The sequence below is a fragment of the Cebus imitator genome, unplaced genomic scaffold (genome assembly GCF_001604975.1).
Source record: "Cebus imitator isolate Cc_AM_T3 unplaced genomic scaffold, Cebus_imitator-1.0 Scaffold54, whole genome shotgun sequence".
NCBI classification, from domain to species: Eukaryota; Metazoa; Chordata; class Mammalia; order Primates; family Cebidae; genus Cebus; species Cebus imitator.
The window spans coordinates 7,449,547-7,468,821 of record NW_016107369.1 but is presented as its reverse complement, the minus strand read 5'-3'; the positions used below and the strand labels follow the sequence as shown (position 1 = coordinate 7,468,821).

At 46.9% G+C, this 19,275-nt stretch overlaps 1 protein-coding gene across 1 annotated transcript in view; it reads left to right on the top strand.

The window, feature by feature from the left end:
- Positions 1–2,980, top strand: part of SIPA1L1 (signal induced proliferation associated 1 like 1) — a 393,891-nt gene extending 390,911 nt beyond the window's left edge. Inside the window, exons 21-22 of the mRNA XM_017528751.2 lie at positions 128–280; positions 965–2,980. Coding sequence (XP_017384240.2) covers positions 128–280; positions 965–1,108 — 297 coding nt within the window. The 3' untranslated portion in view covers positions 1,109–2,980. The remainder of the gene's footprint in view (positions 1–127; positions 281–964) is intronic.
- Positions 2,981–19,275: the final 16,295 nt, after the last annotated feature.

The window sequence follows — 19,275 nt, the reverse complement described above, 5'->3', positions numbered from 1 at the left end:
GAAACTCCGTCTCAAAAAAAAAAAAAAAAAAAAAAAAAAAGATTACCATTTTCTTTTTTAAAGTAAAAATACACATTGGGTCGCCATTCTGAGTAATTTGACATTGAAAACCATTGTATAAATACAGCCTCCTCAAATTAAAAAAAAACAGCCATGGAGGCCCCTGCCAACATGGTCTTTGTTTGTTGTTCCTAGCAGTAAAGACTCCTCTCCCACTCTGGCTTCTAAAGTGGACCAGCTGGAAGGTATGCTGAAGATGCTTCGGGAAGATTTGAAGAAGGTAAACACGTATTCTCAAAGCAAATTGCCCAGTCTGTGCAATCTGCCCCTGAACCATGAGAGTCCTTTTTAAGTAGTGTAGTGAAGTAAGATATAGGTGTCTTCCCTCTGCCTGCACGTGTTCAGGGCTGCGGGGATCTCAGTTGCCACTGGAACACACAGCATTCGGCGTCAGGTGTACAGAAAAGCTGTTCACTATTTTGTGAAAGGCTTTGAACCTCAGCCAGCCCATCTGGGTCCTCTCCTTGCCACCCTACTCCTTGTATAATGTGTCAGTAGCCCAGACTCCCATGTAGTCGGTGTTACTGGGGCTTTTGCACCAAGAGAACTGAATGTTTTGTTTCTTGGGTGGCCTTGACTATATCAAGACATCAGCCACCAAAACAGTTGTCTAAAATTTAAGACAGTCCTGACTAACAAGGACATTGGAATATACATTAATGTACCTACTTACATTCCAGGATTACTTACAGCTAATCCTGCAGGGTTGAATCTCTCTAGAAGCCCCATTCCCTGAGTTTAGAGTGTCTTAGTACCTGGTACCAGGCCGTTTAGACAGGTGTTTGGAGGAACAAAGAATAGAAATGGGCAAAAGATCAAAACAGGTCCATAGCTACTTCTCAGAGGAGCTGGACAAGGTGGGGCCCCACCTCCTAGTTCCTTTCCACTTCACTCTCCCTCCCAGGAAAAAGAAGACAAAGCACACCTTCAGGCGGAAGTGCAGCACCTGCGAGAGGACAACTTGAGGCTGCAGGAGGAGTCCCAGAACGCCTCGGACAAGCTGAAGAAGTTCACGGAATGGGTCTTCAACACCATAGACATGAGCTAGGGAAGGCTGAGGAGGACAGGAGAAGGGCCCGGACACTCCTCCAGCCCGTGTCCTGCAGCCCTGATCCCACCATAGAAAGCATCCTCAGAGCACCTTCCCCAGCATCCTACTCCGCCCCCTTTCAGGGAGTGCACAACACAACAGTTGCAGATCAACAATCATCACCTGCCTTTTGTAGAAAAGAAAAAAAAAAGTAAATAAAAATTTTAAAAAGTAAAATAAAAGTTTAACTGCTAAAATGTGAATGTCTTTATTTTTTTGCACAATATCTTTATCTGTTATGTATTTAAGAAGAAACTGGGCCTTGGACCAGGGTGCTCCCTGGCCCATCTGCCTCTATTCCCATCTGCTTTCTTATCAATTTCAGGTAACCCAGGCTTTCCCTTGTTATCCTAACAAATGTCATTTTTCCTAGAAAAAGAATGTTTTTTTAACTTGTTTGGGGAGTAGAGAGGAATATTTCCTTACCTTCTTCCCTAAAATGCCTGGAGAGGGAGTTGCTTTGAGAAAATGCCTACCTCCCTTGAATGACTCGTGCATGAGCTAGTGCTGTTTGTATCTGTCCTCCAGAGATCAGCAGGATTGGGGTTAGTATCAGCAAGTCAGTAAACCAGAGCAGCTCTGACAGTGCCTGCAGGCCACACCCCTTGCCAGTCCCACATTGTGAGGTCACTTCCTGCTTCTCCCGGGGAGATGGTCCCACTTTTGCTGCAGAACTCTCTTTATGTTTGGCTTAATTGAGCCCCACTAAATTGGAATCAACCTCTCTGCAGCTTCCTGGCTCCAAACATTAATTGATTTCAGAATTCCCCACAAATTAAAAACTTATTATCTGTATGCATTTTGAATGAATTTTGGTCAAAACTATGATGTCGTTTTAAAGATAAAAATGTGATGCAATTGGTTTTCTAGCTTGCTCAAAATGACCATATCACTAAATTAATCTTTCTTTCTAGAGCAAGACTTCACCAGTATTTGTAACTAGGAAAAGCTAACAGTGAATGTTTACTTGTGAATTTTAATCCTTGCTTGTTAGGAGCAATGACTGTGATAGTAGAATGGGCTTTTGAAATCTGCATGTCCCAGTGTGAAATTTCAGCACGGCATTTTCTGCATCCTTTTGTGGGCATCCAAAGGATTCTGCTGCAGAAATTATTGATGTGCTATTTTTCCTGTCTTGTGATGCAGGCTGCTTCAGGCCCCTGGGTCACTGTTCCAAGGCCCTCACTGCTGTAGAGCACAAAGACATGGGGCTGACCAGTGCTGACTGACCTGAGGAGACCCCTTTGTTTGTTGCCTTCATAACTGTCACTAAACTGACCCCTCTGCCCTTTCAGTGGCAACTCTGGTCTAAGGGAACACTCAGCACTCTAGCGGCATCTGCTTGGAAGTTCCCTCCCTCAAGTAATCTCAATTCCTTCCTCTCTCCATCCCTGAAAGAAACAGGATGGATTTTCCTCTCTTCTCCCCGCTACATCCACTACCGGATTTTTATGCTAGTTTCATTATTGATTGTGATTTCTCCATGGGTTTGTTTTTTTTTCTTCTGGTGACATTTCTATCATGGAAATAGGAAGATTTCGGAGTGCTTTGTAAAGATTTCAATTGTCTGTCTCTTTCTCTCTTTGACTTGTATGAAGGAGATTGTACATTGCCTGATATCTCTTTGTAAATGAGAAATATTGCTAACATCCAAGCATTCTGAAGTCTTGCTTATCCTTCTGAGTTTAGTTCTCATTTTGTTTTACATTTTGTTTGGGGACTTGGGGCAAGCTATTTATTAGAGTTTTGCAACAGAGTTCTTGTTTGAAGCCTCTAAAGACTACTTGTAAAATTCAAACAATAAAATTCATTTTAAACGCTCTTTTAAAACGCTTTGGTATTATTGCTTGAGGTTTGCTTATTTAAAAGACTACGCAATAATTCATTGACCTGCCTTGCATCCTAATTTTTTCATCAAGCTTCATTAATGATTCTTGAAAATTTCCGTCCTTTTCAGAATGTTAATAAACTTTTTTACTCTGTCCACATGTCTATAGAGAATTACTGTTTTGCCTTCTCTGCTTATGATTTAATATTTGCAGAGCACTTCATAATTAGTTTCCTCTTCATTATCCACGTGTGGATTTTTCATAACATTGTTCTTTGAGACCAGCGCGTTTTTGGACAGCATCTCCCAGCTCTCAATGTCAGATGTTGTGTGCTCAGGGAATACAAATGCCTGTTAATACTAGGCTGTGCAAAATAGAATTAGAAAAGTTAATCTACTGAAAAAAAATCAATGCATTCCAAAGTCAAACAGAACCAATATTTTTTTAATCCTCCACGTCACTGTTCCTCTCCAGCGGTGCAGCTAATTGAGAGCTGACGGTAGAGTTTCTTCCTTTTATTTGGTTCAACAGTTCTACGGATTCCAGAATTCTTGGACTAGGATAAGACGATGCCACAGAATATGCCGGTGAACAAAAAAGCTAAAAAGGTCTGTTTGGATTATAATTCCTATGTGGTCCGGAGGGTTTATTTGTCATTTCTGTAGGGCTTGGCACATGGCTTGGGAGCTCCTGGGAGAAGGTACTGTTGGGCCTGCACTGATGGAAGATCTTCATCCATGAGCTGAGTGGGAAGGCCCGTGGTTGTGCTCCAGATCTGACTCCTTGGGTGGGGATAAGAACAATAGTCCAAGGGCAAAGGAAACAGGCCCAGCAAACTCGCCCTATTTGCCTCTAGTGAAATGTAAAATGATGGTCTGAAACCAGGTTTCGGTCTCACTGCAATGTTTAAGCAACTGTGAGGTGCTGTTTCCAGACTAAACCAAGGAGATTAAAGTGCAAGATGGCATACCTGGATCAGAAACGACCAGTGAAGGCGGGCCAGGTGTGATGGCTCACACCTGTAATCCTGACACTTTTGGGAGGCCAAGTCAGGAGGATTGCCTGAGTTCAAGACCAGCCTGGGCAACACAGTGAGACCTCATCTCTGCAAAAAAATAAAATTAGCTGGGCATGGTGGCACACACCTGTAGTCCCAGCTACTTGAGGTGGGAAGATAGATTGAGCCCAGGAGGTCAAGGCTGCAGTGAGCTGTGATTGCCCTACTGCACTCCAGCGTGGGTGAAGAGTGAGACCCTGTCTCAAAAAAACAAAAGAGTTGGGCGGTATTAAATATGACCTGTGTGATTTTAAAAGAATAAAGATGCCACAGTAATGTTGGATACTTTTTCTATCTATGAATTTTGTCACTAATGACTCTTCCATAGGAATCATCGTCTTTTGAGAAAAAGACATTTGGCTTTGATTGGGGCTCAAAGCCCATCCATTACTTACCATCTGTGTTCTTAGGAAAATTACCTAATCTCCGAGCACGGTTTCCTCATCTGGCAAAGTCGTTACAGCCTCATATTTTAAGAACTAAGCAGAACCAGACGTGTAAAGGCAGTGACTGGCAAATCGTACACACTCAGTAAACATCAAGTGGCTTCTTTTGTCCTACATCTCATACATTCATGCTTTTATGTTATTTTTCCAGGACAGAGTCCTGACCTATTAATAGCAGAGTTTTTTGAATCCTTAGCAGTGAGTCTATACCCTACTTCCCTTCAAGCACCAGGTCCTGTCTTTCCTTACATAGAATTGCTTAAGGGATGGAAGAGTCAGAATGAGCTCATCCACTTTGCTTAATATTGGTCAGGTGCTTTTAACCCTTTGCTATAAACTTTAAAACAGTGACTCAGACTTGAGCTTGCATCCGAATCACCTGGAGAGTTTGTCTAGACAGGCCACATGGCTGCACCCCCAGGATCTGTGATTGTGCAGCTATGAAGTAGAAAATATTTAAATGTTCTGCAAGTTCCCAGGTTATGCTTTAGAAGAATAAGGTTAACAGGGGAATAGCCGTTGGTGCTAGTATTAAAAGAAATAGAAACTAAGATGTGAGGCACTTACCTTGTCCAGATAACTGAATATTATGTTGACAAGTTAACCATCCACAGAGCACCTTGCAGGAGGAAACAGGCTTAAATTGTAACTCGAAAATTCAGTTAGAAAAAAGAACTTTATTTTCCCTTTTTACTAAAATGGTGATTCAGAGCCCCCTCTGCATGAAACTTGAGTATTTTAAATTCCTGTGTTACCTAGATGGGACTGGAATTCCTTTTCCACCATTAATTATATGAGACTAGTTACCAGGTTAGCAAGGGGGTGACCTTGGTGCTCTCAGAGCAGATGACAACTTGGGAAGGCAGAGCTGCTGAGGAAAGCAGGGCCGGGGTAGCAGGTACAGAGCCCCCGAGCCAGGCCCTCAGTGGGTAGCCACAGGGGATGCCGGGTGAGGGTGCAAGGAGGACGAGATGGGGAGACTTGGTTCCAGGCTGTGAATGTTAACTTCAAGTCATTGACTTCCACAATCAGCCCAGCCTACTCACCCAGTCTCCAAGATCCTATGAAACCTCAAAGTTACAAGACAAGCACATTTTCCGACGGCCCTCATCCCTCTCCCACATGGTTAAGAAATCTTTACTTCCAGGCTCTTATTGCACAATAGCTTGTTTTCTCTGCTACTGTCCAAAGAAAAGACAGAAGGAAGGAGTTGTGTCTCCTCTATATCCTTTACAAAAACTGTGGCTCAAATACTTGAAGACACTGGCTGGCTTTTTGGAGAAGATATCACCTTAGAGTTCATTCCTAGTGCCTGGCCCCTCTTGCTCCTCTCGGCGGATCCTTCTCCTCTCCTGGGCCCGCCAACACTGTGCTCCCTCGCACCTTGTCGGATTATGCCCTTCTGGTCGTCCACCCTTTCAAATCAGACATCTCCTGTCTTGCCTCTGTGTGTCTGAGTCATCACACCTGAGCCCCAGGAGAGTGCTCCCCCTTCCCTTCTTTCATTACATCTCTCATTATACCCTTTCAGTCCCACTTGCCTTCAGTCCTGTGAACAGGCATCTCTCGAAGTTCCTTCCATTACTTACCCTAAATGAGCACATCTCATTATGCCTCTTAATCAGCTCCTCTGCCAGGCACAGCCCTGCCTTTAAACATATGCAGCTCATTTTATCCTTCCATTTGTATCTCTCATGACCCATTTTCAACCTGAATGATCTAGACAAAATACCCAAAGCTCTGGGTACCTTACTCCCATCTTTATGTAAATGTATTCCTTCAAAGATCTCATCATACGTTCTGTTAATGCATCTGTGATTCATTTTCCTTGCCCACAGTGCCGTGTCAAGTGGCCCAATCTCCCTGCACATTTTTGAGATCTTGTTAGTATACCCCTGAATTTCTGATAAGCTCACCTAGTCATATCTCCTGTGCAAGACTGTAATTCAGTGTTTAAGAAGAGCATCACCAAATGGCTATCTGCCAATAAAATCCAACTCCTTTGCAGAAGTATAAATGGCTTGGGAGGGGATGGTTTCTCCAGTTTGCCACTGATGCTCCCAACTCTGTATTGCCTTAACTGCTCTCAGCTCACTGCAGACATCTAGGTAAATTGCATGGTAATAAGGCATTTGAGCACCAAACCCAAGGAAGCCATTTCCTTCCCCAAACCACACCCCCCTCATAAGCCCACCCACTCTCACCTACCTTGTGTTCCTGGGAGTGAAATACATTTAAGAAGGGAGTTTTACATAAAAGAGCAAACAAGAAATTACTAATAAAGTTACCTGGAGGTGGTCCTTTAATCACTTGTCTTAGTGAAATGGTAGGATGGATTTGTAAGTGACCTAGTAATTTTTTAAAAGAGCTTAAGGGTATTTGAAAGAGTTACTTCTCATAAGAAGCTTAAACATTGCTCTGTTAATCTTAAGACAATAAATATGCTTAGCAAACTCTTTTTGCTTTTAGTTAGTACAAAGATAAACTCAGCCCAGTGTAGGTCCATTTCAAATTAATGAGGCTATGCCTATTAAAACACGTGCCATAAAATGCTGCCTAGCTTATTATAAACAACAGCAGCTGGAGTGGGAGCAAGGACTTCATTGACAGGCACTGCCAACAAGCAGTTCTACTTAAGGAAAGAGAAGACCTGGTGCTTGTCAGGAAGAAGGGGAGTAGGGGTATGCGCGCACTGCTCACTGAGGATTTGAAAAACTGTGGAGTGAAAGACAAACTGGCCTTGAGTTTTGTGGTTCAAGAGGCAAAATAGGGACCAATGAATGCAAGTTATAGGGAACAAATTTTGTCTCCAAAATAGTTGATCAATGGTGATTGGGTGGTGTCCTGAGCTTGAAGTGAAAACCAGCTTAAGAATCACTTTGCAAAGAACCTATCTCTTCATATTTTTTTAGGGGATACTTGCTGTCTTTAAATAAACTTAGACTCATGAATCACAGAATCAAGATGGAAAGGATCTTTAAAGTTTACACATTCTGCCTCCCAGTCCACGTTCCAATCCCCCTTCACTGTAATGGAGTATGGACTCACTGCTCACTGAGGATTTGAAAAACTGTGGTGTCAAAGACAAACTGGCCTTGAACTTTGTGGTCCAGGAGGCAAAACAGAGACCAGTGAATCCAAGTTACAGGGAACAAGTTATAGGGAATACCTTTATAATGCAAGTTACAGGGAACACCAGTGATGGGGAACTCTCTACTTCCTGAGGCTGCACACTTGCTCCTTCAACTTCTCTTTTACGTTCTCCCTTTTATTCAGGGAAAGTCCGTTTCCCTTTAATTTTTTTTTTTTTTTTTTTTTTTTGACGGAGTCTCGCTGTGTCACCCAGGCTGGAGTAAAATGGCACAGTCTCAGCTCACTACAACCTCCGCCTCCCGGGTTCAAGCGATTCTCCTGCCTCAGCCTCTCAAGTAGCTGGGACTACAGGCACACACCACCACGCCCGGCTAATTTTTTGTATTTTTAGTAGAGATGGGGTTTCAGTGTGTTAGCCAGGATGGTCTCGATCTCCTGACCTCCTGATCCAGCCGCCTCGGCTTCCCAAAGTGCTGGGATTACAGGCATGAACCACCGTGCCTGGCCTTGTTTTTGTTTTTGTTTGAGACAGGGTCTCTCTCTGTGGCCCAGGGTGGAGTGCAATAGTGTGATCATGGTTCACTGTGACCTTGAACTCGTGGGCTCAAGCTGTCCTCCCGCCTTGGCCTCCCGAAGTGCTGAGATTATAGGTGTAAGCCACCATGCCCAACCTCCCTTTAATTTTTACAAGTACTTCCAGTCCCGTCACTTCAAGTTATACAAACAAATATATTTCTCTTCCCAGATAATAACCATGAATTTGCTAGAAAATGTCAGGTCTTCTCAATGTTATGTCTTCCCCAGGATAAAACTTAGCTATTTTCTTGACTCTTCCTCATTTTTCATGGCCTTCAGCCCCTCTTCCACCATAATATATCCTGTCTAACACATATGAAGGAGACAGTCACTCTGCGTGCAACAGCCCTGTAAGATGGGTGCTATTCATGTCCCCATTTTACAGAACAGTCAACAGAGTCCTAGACAGGTTAAATAATTTGTTTGTAGTAAAGTAGCTGGTGAATGGCAGAGCTGGGATTCAAACACAAGCCTCTGAGTCCAGAACCCAAGATTAAATCTGTATTTTCTCAATCTTTATGGGTCTCAACCTTATCAGTCCCCTGCATGACATGGTTGCATGGAGCTTTGCCCAAGGGATTTAGACAGCAGCATCACTGGCACAGGGTTGTAAATGGGATAGAGGTTAGGGAACAGAAGAAAGACAACTAAAAATATACCTTAAGGCCAGAGGACTCAGAGGAAACAACCTCTTCTGGGAGGCTCTTAGAGGAGAGGGGGCTTTAAAATGCTTCAACATTCTTGTCTCTTGGCCAGGCGCCATGGCTCACACCTGTAATCTCAGCACTTTGGGAGGCCAAGGCAGGCAGTTCACTTGAGATCAGGAGTTTGAGACCAGCCTGGCCAACACGGTGAAACCCTGTCTCTACTAAAAATATAAAAATTAGCCAGGTGTGGTGGCATGTGCCTGTAATCACAGCTACTTGGGAGGCTGAAGCAGGAAACCTGAGAGGAGAGGTTGCAGTGAGCAAAGATAGTGCCACTGCACTCCAGCCTGGGGGACACGGAGGGAGACTTAAGTCAAAAAAAAAAGTTATTCAACATTCTCTCTCATTTAATATACAGGTTTCCTCTGTGAATTTTAATTGAAAGAGACATCTTCCTATCCAATTCCAGGCAAATCTGAAGATAAAAGAGGCTTTGAGAAACTCAAACCAGTGGTTCTCAGACTTAAGAATGCATAAGTATCACATAGAGAAATTGTTTAAATTCCTACTTCTGGACATCAGGCTCAGAGATTTGGTATTAATAGATCCAAGCTGGAACCATAGAGTCTTTATTTTAATAAGTGGCCCTAGTATGTATGACTTGGATGGGCACTGAACTGCTCTTCAGGGAAACTTTGCCCTAAGCTTTCCAAAGCCCTTGGCCAGCTCTTCTGAGCTAGGGAGCAGCATGTTAAAGCATGGTAGGTGAGGGTGTCATCAGGCTTCAGATTCATGGATGCTTTGCTACACCTCAATAGGTGAGGAATGTCTGGCCAGAATGGTGCTTTCATTAGAGAAGGACAGAGGGACCTTCAGGGCAGCCATTTACTCTATGGCTGATAGTTCTCAGCCTCATCCCACACTATACCTGGGTTTGCCTTTTTTTTAACTAAGTAAGAAGCATTTGCTTAGTGGAAGCCAATTAAAATATGTGTTTCAAAACCAACTTCTAAATATTGTATATAACACCCTTCCCTTCTTAAGACAAACTGCAACAATGTTAATTTTACACTCTGGTCTAATCAGATCTCATTATTGATGTTGCTAAAATATCCTGCTGCTAGTTCTGTATCATTATCCTTGAGCAGGTAGGAGGCAGGGATTTCAAAGTTGGTCCCTGATTTCAGCAATTTAAAGATAAAGAAGAGATTTCCAGTTTATACCTTGAAGCCCATCTGTCAAACAACTGTGCCCAAGGTCCTTGCAGTCTGCTTGCTAAAGCAACAGATTGAGAGGAACAAAACAAGCCCAGCTCCCAAGTGTAAACCCCAGCAAAAGCCCAAATGCCTTTTGACTGCCTGCCAAAGCCCCACAGAGGGGCACCTGGGAGTCAGTGCTCCTGGTCATGACCTCTTTAACCGGTGTTCTGGTTATATATGTCCTCTTAAACTACTTTATAGTTAGTTGCTTAACATAACAAGCATGTTCTTCTCCACTGTTTACAAGTTGGGGATTTGGTCAGGGCTCAGCTGGGTGATTCTTCTGCTCCATGTGGCATACACTGGATCACTCAGCAGCATTCAGCTGGCAGCTGGGGAGGTTGGGACAGCCCAAGGTGGCTTCACTCACAATCTTGACACCTCAGTGGGGACAGTAGAAGGGAAGGCTGACCTCAGCTGGGCCCCTTTTGCTCTCTGTATAGTCTCAAAGCTCACATGTGCTCTCTCTGGCAGGGTGGTTGGACTTTCAACATGGTGCTCAGGGCTCCATGAGCCCAAAGTAGGAGTTGCCAGTCTTGCAACTCTTGGCTCATCACAACCTCCACCGCCCAGGCTCAAGTGATTCTCCTGCTTCAGTCTCCTGAATAGCTGGGATTACAGTCACATGCCATTACCACCTGGCTAATTTTTGTATTTTTATTAAAGACAGGTTTCACCATGTTGGCCAGGCTGGTCTTGAACTCCTGACCTCAAATGACCCAACCGCTTCAGCCTACCAAAGTGCTGGGATTATAGGCATGAGCCACCACACCCAGCCAGAAGTTGCCAATCTTCTTAAAAGCTTTGTCCAGAAATGTCAGAGTATTGCTTCCTCATACTTTGTCAAGCCCAGAGTCATGGAAAGGGGAAACAGACTCCCTCCCTCAGGAAGGGGCTTGTCAGAGTTCATACCACCTCTCATCTGCCACAGTCAGCTTCTTGCCTCTGTCCCCACTGCCATGAGCCCCATTCTCCTTTCACACTCCTCAGTCCTCCGTCGGGATCAGAGTACCAGAATTTCCATCTAGAGCCATAAAAAATGGAGTCAAATGCTAATTTCACCTGAGGGCAATGACCCCATTCCTTAGGTAATCCTGGGGACAGGGCAGGCCTTTGGAGCATCTGTGCTGGACAGTGAGGCCCTGCTGCTCCCACTCCTCTCACTGTCCTGGTTTTCTCTCTGGCTTTATCTAAGTACCGCGGTTTGCCATGAGAAGATACTGGCAAAGGAAGAGGACATCCACCTTCTCCCTTGCCCCTCTTTCCACTAAGACCAACAATCTCAACCCAGAAACCCCATGGCAAAGGCTGACAATTGTTGCAGGTCCCAAGAGGGTCTGATGCTGTCAAGCTAAGGACCAAGAAAGAGCAGCTCTCTATGCCCACACTTCATTCTCAAGAATACAAGGTTTGCTATATATTTGGGGCAACCCTTACCACCTCCAGAAGACCCTGTAAGGTCTAGGAGAAGGACAAGAGTACAAAGGGCAGTCAGAAGGCAGCTGGCATGAAGCAGTACAAGGAAGCCCCAGCCAATGCAGTGTGAGTCTGGGAGTCAGCTATGTTCCCGAGTGTTGGAAAGAGATGTTCGGTACCACAAAGAAAAATCAGCACTGAGACAAAGGATCTTTCAGCAAAGTAATCTTTACTTTCTGTAGAAAAGGTGCTCCTGTTAGCTATCTCATTTGTTGCACAAGAGTACAACAAGGAAAGGCAGACATATTTATCTCTTACACATTTGGGGTCACCTTTGCTGCTGTGTCTGATCTCTGTTGGTTGGAGCTAGACTTCGCAATCTAAACTAAAACCTGATTGGCTAACAATTTAAAACTTTTCCAAACAGGCAAAATCAATGGCGAACAGAAGGAAAAGAGAAAGTCTAAATAAGGAACGGACAGGAAGTAGCTTGTGAAAGGACTTAGAAAAATAATAACATAAATATCTTGGTTAAAATATAAGGACATAGAGCCGGGCACGGTGGCTCAAGCCTGTAATCCCAGCATTTTGGGAGGCCGAGGCTGGTGGATCACAAGGTCAAGAGATCGAGACCATCCTGGTCAACATGGTGAAACCCTGTCTCTACTAAAAATACAAAAAATTAGCTGGGCATGGTGGCGCGTGCCTATAATCCCAGCTACTCAGGAGGCTGAGGCAGGAGAATTGCCTGAACCCAGGAGACGGAGGTTGCGGTGAGCCGAGATCGCCCCATTGCACTCCAGCCTGGGTAACAAGAGCGAAGCTCCGTCTCAAAAAAAAAAAAAATAAATAATAAAAATAAAAAATTTAAAAATATATATATATAAGGACATAGAATGTACTATGTGCCTGTGAGCTTGTCTAGCACAAATATCTTGGTTAAAGCACAAGACATAGAATGTACTTATTCTTTTATATCTTACAGCTACATTGGATAGGGCTTAACAAAGAGTCACTACTAAAAAGCAAGAAGGCTTTGAAGACAGTCTTTAAAAGAGACTATTATTTTTTAACATTTATTATTATTATTCTTAAGAAAGGAAACTTTGAAGAGGAACTTTTCTACTTTTCACATGGAGCTTCCTCCTCTGCAGCACCAATGACAGCCATCATACTTCTGTTGCCAGGGAAGTGGTGCACCAGAAGTCACATTTGCAAGGCCATGACACCCTCTGCCTGGTCGCCTAGAGGTACTGGGAGGCAGACTGGCTGCCCTGCCTTCTGCACCTTGAGACTGGGTGTGAGCTCAGCCGTGGGAGACCTGTCAGCTTCAATCCCTCAACATCTCCCTCCAGTGCTCAGCTACAGGCTCTGCCGGCTGAGCTCAAATCCTCAGCTTTGTCAGAGACCTGGCTGTAGGGTGCAGCAGGAAGTGGAATCAAGAAAAGCCCCCAGCTGAAGGGAAAAGACACAATCACAAACCATGAGCTGCTGTGAACATCTCCTGGCCTCACCGTGACCGTCTAAGATGCTGTTCTGCGTGGAAGGAGACATGCCCCTCCCCTCTCATAAGTGAATCTTCTCCACCTCCCAGTGCTGTGCAGCCAGCTGTCTCTGCTTCCACAGGTTCTGTGCCGTCAGAAGGCTGAGCCTTTCTTAATGTGTGCGACATGAACCACTGCCTCCAGGTTAGGGACAGCCTCCCCAGGTCCAGCTGTGGACTTCCCACCCCTCCCCTCTGATCGGTTGTTCTGCCGTGCAGTGGTGGGAAGGGGTCCACATAGTGTAATCAGATAGAGGACAAGCATAGTCCTTTCCTCAAAGGCAGGGACAGCATCATCGTCAGCCCTCCTTGGAGGTAAAGGGAAATACTTGCAATCATTCTGGCTAGGCAGCAAGGTACACAAAAGCATTGAGTTTTCAGTATTGTGACCACCCGAATATGCGTATCCTGCCCAAATTGCACTCAGTTGTGAGGCAGCTCCAAGTGTTGGAAGGTCCTTTTATACTAAACCAAAATCTGCCTCCATCGAATTTCCACCTGATGGTAACAAAAGGTACACTTTCTGAAGCATGTCCCATGCTTCTGGCACTTTGCTGAGCGCTTCGTGGCTGTCATCCTGTCCTTGAGTGGCTCTGGAAGCTCAGTTGTCCAATTATCCCTTGGTTGAGGAAGCTGCGACTCAGATTGCCAACCCTGGCTGGATTTGAACACAGGTCTGTCGGATTCTAAAGCCCTGGGCCAGTGCGGCTCCCAGCCTACAGAGCCAGGTTCCGTTCCCTTTTCCGGACCAGCCCTTCCCTGTTTGGGGGTGGCTGCCTTATCCTCGCCCTGTCCCAGCCTTTTCTTTTTTTTTTTTTTTTTTTTTTTTTTTTTTTTTTTTTTTTTTTTTTTTTTTTTTTTTTTTTTTTTTCTTTTTTTGAGACGGAGTTTCACTCATGTTACCCAGGCTGGAGTGCAATGGCGCGATCTCGGCTCACCGCAACCTCCGCCTCCTGGGTTCAGGCAATTCTCCTGCCTCAGCCTCCTGAGTAGCTGGGATTACAGGCACGCACCACCATGCCCAGCTAATTTTTTGTATTTTTAGTAGAGACGGGGTTTCACCATGTTGACCAGGATGGTCTCGATCTCTTGACCTCGTGATCCACCCGCCTCGGCCTCCCAAAGTGCTGGGATTACAGGCTTGAGCCACCGCGCCCGGCTGTCCCAGCCTTTTCTCCTGGAGCAAGCATCCTTGGGCTTCTCACTGCTGCACCCTGCCTTGGCCTCAGTCTCCCACCCTCCTGGGCTCCTTTCAAAGACAGCCAGAAATGAGCACAGCGTTCCGGCACTGGTACAGGCCCTCCAAGTCTGCATCCAATGTCCTTAGGATGCAGGCAGCCTGTGACTACCCTCACCCCCCTCTTTTTTTTTGGCATCCTAGCCCACGTGAGCTCAGAGGTGATCCCAACACCTAAGTGTTTTCAACTGTGGTTTGGGGTATTTCTTCTCCATTCACAACAGGATGGGAAGAAGACACGTATGTCAGTTAAATCTCATCTTACAGATTTGACTGATTCAGTCTGCTGAGTAGTTTGAACAATGCTGATGCTGTCATTTAGCACAAAGTATGCTGTTGGACTTAAATGGGAGTCATAGGCCCTGATAACAACGCTGACTGGCTGAGGTCAGGCTCTGCAGCCACCACCATCCAGGATGCATCATTTATTTATTTTGAGACAGGATCTCACGCTGTCGCTCAGGGTGGAGCGCAGTGGTGGCAATCTTGGCTCACTGCAGCCTTGACCTCCTGGGCTGAAGTGATCCTCCCACCTCAGCCTCCTGAATAGCTGGGAGGTGCACACCACCACACCAGGTGAATGTAGAGACAGGGATTTTGCCATGTTGCCCAGACTGGTCTACGAACTCTTCAGCTCAAGCAATCCGCCCACCTCGGCCTCCCAAAATGTTGGGCTTATGAGCATGACCTGACCTGGATCCATCATTTTAAACAAACCTCCTCGGCCAGGTGTGGTGGCTCATGCCTGTAATTCTGGCCCTTTGGGAGGCTGAGAGAGGGTTGCTTGAAGCCAGGAGTTCAAGACCAGACCACAGTCTCTACAGGGTGGGGTGAGGGGAACAACTAGCAAGGCTTGGTGGCTCCACCTGTAGTCCCATAGTCACAGCTACGCGGGACTGACTGGGGGAGGATCCTTTAAGCCAGGAGGTCAAAGCTGCAAGTTGGCCGGGATTGCGCTACTGCCCTAGCCTGGGCAACACAGAGAGACCCCATCTCTTGAAAACAAAACAAAATAGGCCTCCTTGGGAAGCGTCATTCCGCGGTTATGAATTCAGGCCTAATCCAAGCTCCTACTCTCACTTCTCCTTCCATGTTCCCTCCTGGCCCCTCTGCCCCTCCCTGCTCCTTCAGCCCCAGGCATCCTGTAGTGTGTGAGCCAGATAAAGGCTGACTCTGGCTCCTCTGGTAAACTTTGGCAGGTGGATCTCTCCGCCCCGTGTCATTGAGTAATCAACGTTCAGTGGGGGCCCCTGGCATCCAGCTGAAAGTTGTGGAGCTGAGACCTCCACGGTGCCACAGAGAGAGAGGGTGGGTGTGGGGGCTGCACGAGACCTGGAAAACTAACCAGATACCCCAGCGGAGAACGCAGGAGGGAGCGTGGCGCTCCTCAAAGTCCCACATGGCAGAGCTGTTAGCGCTCATCTCCAGAAATCCACAGCACCTGCCCCCACGAAATCGGTGCGTGGAGACCGCGAGCAGGAGGTGCGGAGCTGTGGCTCCTCGGCAGTACAGGGGTAAGAAAACCTGGCTTGGCTGTGGGTTGCGGGGTGAAAGAGACATTGCATCCGAGGTGTTGGTTCATAGCAATAACTGGGTCCAGCCCCTCATTGGAAATAATCTTACTGTAGCACAAAGTACTTTATGAATGCCTTTTTAAAATTAGATATTATCAGATAGTTGCTTAATGTCTGCCTATGGACAATGCACCTGGGGGCGCTCAGCACCGAGACCCCCATACGTTTTCCTGCGTGCCCACAGAGTGGCCGTTCAGAGGGCCGGGCGGAAGAGGCAACACGCAGGTTCCCGCGGAGAGGAAGAACCGTTATGGCAAAAGAATCCGGACGCAAGGTCAAGACCCTCTGATATTACACCGTGAGTCTCTGAGAAGCCACACCAGGCTTTAATGGACGAACGCGGTTCTTCTTCCAGGATTTAATGGGCTCGGGAGAGCGAGGCAGGTTACGCATTTGTAAGAAAACCCCAGCGGGCCCTGCTTCTGCTCCCCTGGGAGGCGTTCATAGACGAGAACCTGTATTTTCTGTGTGCCCCAACTTGCGCGGGAGGCGCCAGCGAGCCCCGGGAACAGAGGGCCTCAGCGCCAACCGCGGGCTGCGGGCTCCCTCTGCTGTCCGAGTCCTCACTTGCGTCCAAGTGAAAGCGCGCGCGTCCGGGCTGACTCTGTGCGGGGAGAAATCCTGAAGGCAAGGAGACGGCTCAGAATCCGGGGCCGTCCCGGGATTTGATAGCCCCCGCTTCGATCTGAGCAGGACCTGCAGTCTTGTCAGTGTCTGAGCTCATGCGTAAAGTTAGGAGGAACTACTCATTGGCCAAGGGCTGTCCCCCACCCCGGGAAGGAGGAGCACAATTTATTTCAAGGACTTTTCTTGGTACCCGGGGTGGGGAGTGAAGAAGGACTCTGGAGGCAAAAGGAGCACTGAGAGGCCTGAGCAAATGACACTGGCTTTGCTTGAATCTGGAAGGCCAGGCGGAGGAAAAAGAACTTCTGTTGCCGGGCGCGGTGGCTTACGCCTGTAACCCCAGCACTTTGGGAGGCCGAGGAGGCGGAAGAATCACTCGAAGTCAGGAGTTCAAGACCATCCTGGCCAACATGGCGAAACTCCCTCTCTACTACAATAGAAAAATTAGCCGGGCGTGATGGCAGGTGCCTGTAATCCCAGCTATTTGGGAGGCTGAGGCAGGTGAATCGCTTGAACCCAGGAGGTGGAGATTGCAGTGAGCCCAGATTGCACCACTGCACTCCAGCCTGGGCGGTCCAGCCTGGGGATTCTGGGTTGTTTTCTGCCCAGAATCCCCATTGCCCTCTCCTCCGGCTGATGGCAAAACTTCCGCCACCCAGCTGACCTCCATCCACCAACACCTGAGAGGCCCTCGGGTGACCTGAAGCGAGGCCGCCCTGGCCGCTCCTGCAGGGACAGTCCCCGATGCACGAAGGCAGGTTGCAGAAGCGTCAGTGCTGTCCGGTGGGGAAGGAAAGCTCCGACGTCTGCGCTTCTCCATACACCGGGCTCCGCTCGCTTCCAGTGGTGGAGGAGAGAAGCGTGTCACCACTCAACCAAATTTACTTCCGTGGTGGATTCCGATTTTATTGAACATAATGAGGTGAGAAATGTCATATTTCTTTTCTTTCTTCCTGCTTCAAATCAAATCTAATCTGGCGAGGCTGAAATACAATTCTATTTATGACAGAGGCTCTCTCCTTCCCTCCCAGGGTCCTACCAAGGTCTCGGGCTGCGCGCAGAGGCGGCCTCTGGTCTTCTGGTTCCCACTGGCTGGTTTACCGACCCCTCCTCCTCACCTGCCTGGTCCTCGATGCCCTCCTGCTGAGCCAGGGCGTGGAGGTCACTGCGCAGGCTGGGCCCCGCCTCCCCTGCTGAGTTCAAGCAGATATTCCCCGAGGCCCTGCCACATCGCTGGGACTGCTCAGAACCTGGGAACACTGGTTCCCTTTCTGAGTATGGGAAGCTCTCACATTCCATTCTAGTCTTCCTGCCTCCTGGGCCCAGCCCTAGGCAGGCTTATTCCAGAGAAACGGGCCCTCACAGTGCCACCCTTAAACCTGGGTAAGAGGGGCACTGTGTCCCTCTTATGGGCCCCGCATACCCCCTGGGGGCACAATGTGTGAAAGACCGCCTAGGCCGGGTGCAGTGGCTTCCGCCTGTAATCCCAGAACTTCAGGAGGCTGAGGCAGGCAGATCACTTGAAGTCAGGAGTTCGAGACCAGCCTGGCAAACATGGTGAAACCTCATCTCTACTAAAAATACAAAAATTAGCCGGGCGTGGTGGTGGGCCCCTGTAATCCCAGCTACTGGGGAGACTGAGGCAGGAGAATCACTTGAACTTGGAAGGTGGAGGTTGCAGTGAGCTGAGACCACACCATTGCACTCCAGCCTGGGCAACAGAGCAAGACTCCGTCTCAAAAGAGACAGAAAAAAGGATGCCTAGTGCCTCTGTCACTCAGATGTGGCCCCAAGTGCTGGCACAGGGCCACCTGTAACCCTAAACAACAGATGCTATCTTCAGGAACACTTTCAGATCACAGAGAAATTTTCTTTTTTTCTTTTTTGAGCGAAAGGGTCTTACTCTGTCACCCAGGCTGGAGTGCTGCGGCACAATCAGGGCTCACTGCAGCCTTGACTTCCCAGGCTCAATCAATCGTCCTGCCTCAGCCTCATGAGTAGCTGGGACTGCATGTGCCACCACACCGGGTTAATTTTTGTATTTTTAGTAGAAATGGGGTTTTGTCATATTGGCCTGAAATTGCCTTTCTTACCTTTCACTCTGTGTCTTCCAAACAAAAGGTGGCTGGACAGACTGGCTTGAAAATTTACAGGTTGTGCTGCTCAGAAACGTGGAAAGCATTTCAGAATTAGAAGTGCCTGGGGTGAAGGAAAGGCAGATTAATTCACTTGTCAAATACTTTCTTCCAGCATCAAAGCACAACAAACTGCTTCTCAATAGTGCTGAGTTCTTTCTCTTGCTTCATTTTGTGTTCTAATTCATGGTTTTGGTTCTTTGATATTCACGACAGGTAGGCATGGTGGCTGAGGGGCGCTTTGTAATATTAAAAAATATGAATTCCTCTTAAATATGTAAATGCTAGAGGTAACAGGTTTGAAGCACAATGTTGATTCTTTATATTGGGAATGCTATAGAAAATGACCACTAGAATTTAAATAGTGCTGTTTTTATAAAAATGTTTAAGATTTAATCTAAATTTGCCAGGTGCTGTGGCTACGCCTGTAACACCAGCACTTCGGGAGGCTGAGGTGGGTGGATCACCTGAGGTCAGGAGTTTGAGACAAGCCTGACCAATATGGAGAAACCCTGTCTCTACTAAAAATACAAAATTAGCCAGGTATAGTGGCAAATGCCTGTAATCCCAGCTACTTGGGAGGCTGAGGCAGCAGAATCGCTTGAACCTGAGATGTGGAGGTTGCAGTGAGTGGAGATTGCGCCACTGCCCTCCAGCCTGGGCAACAAGAGCAAAACTCCATCTCAAAA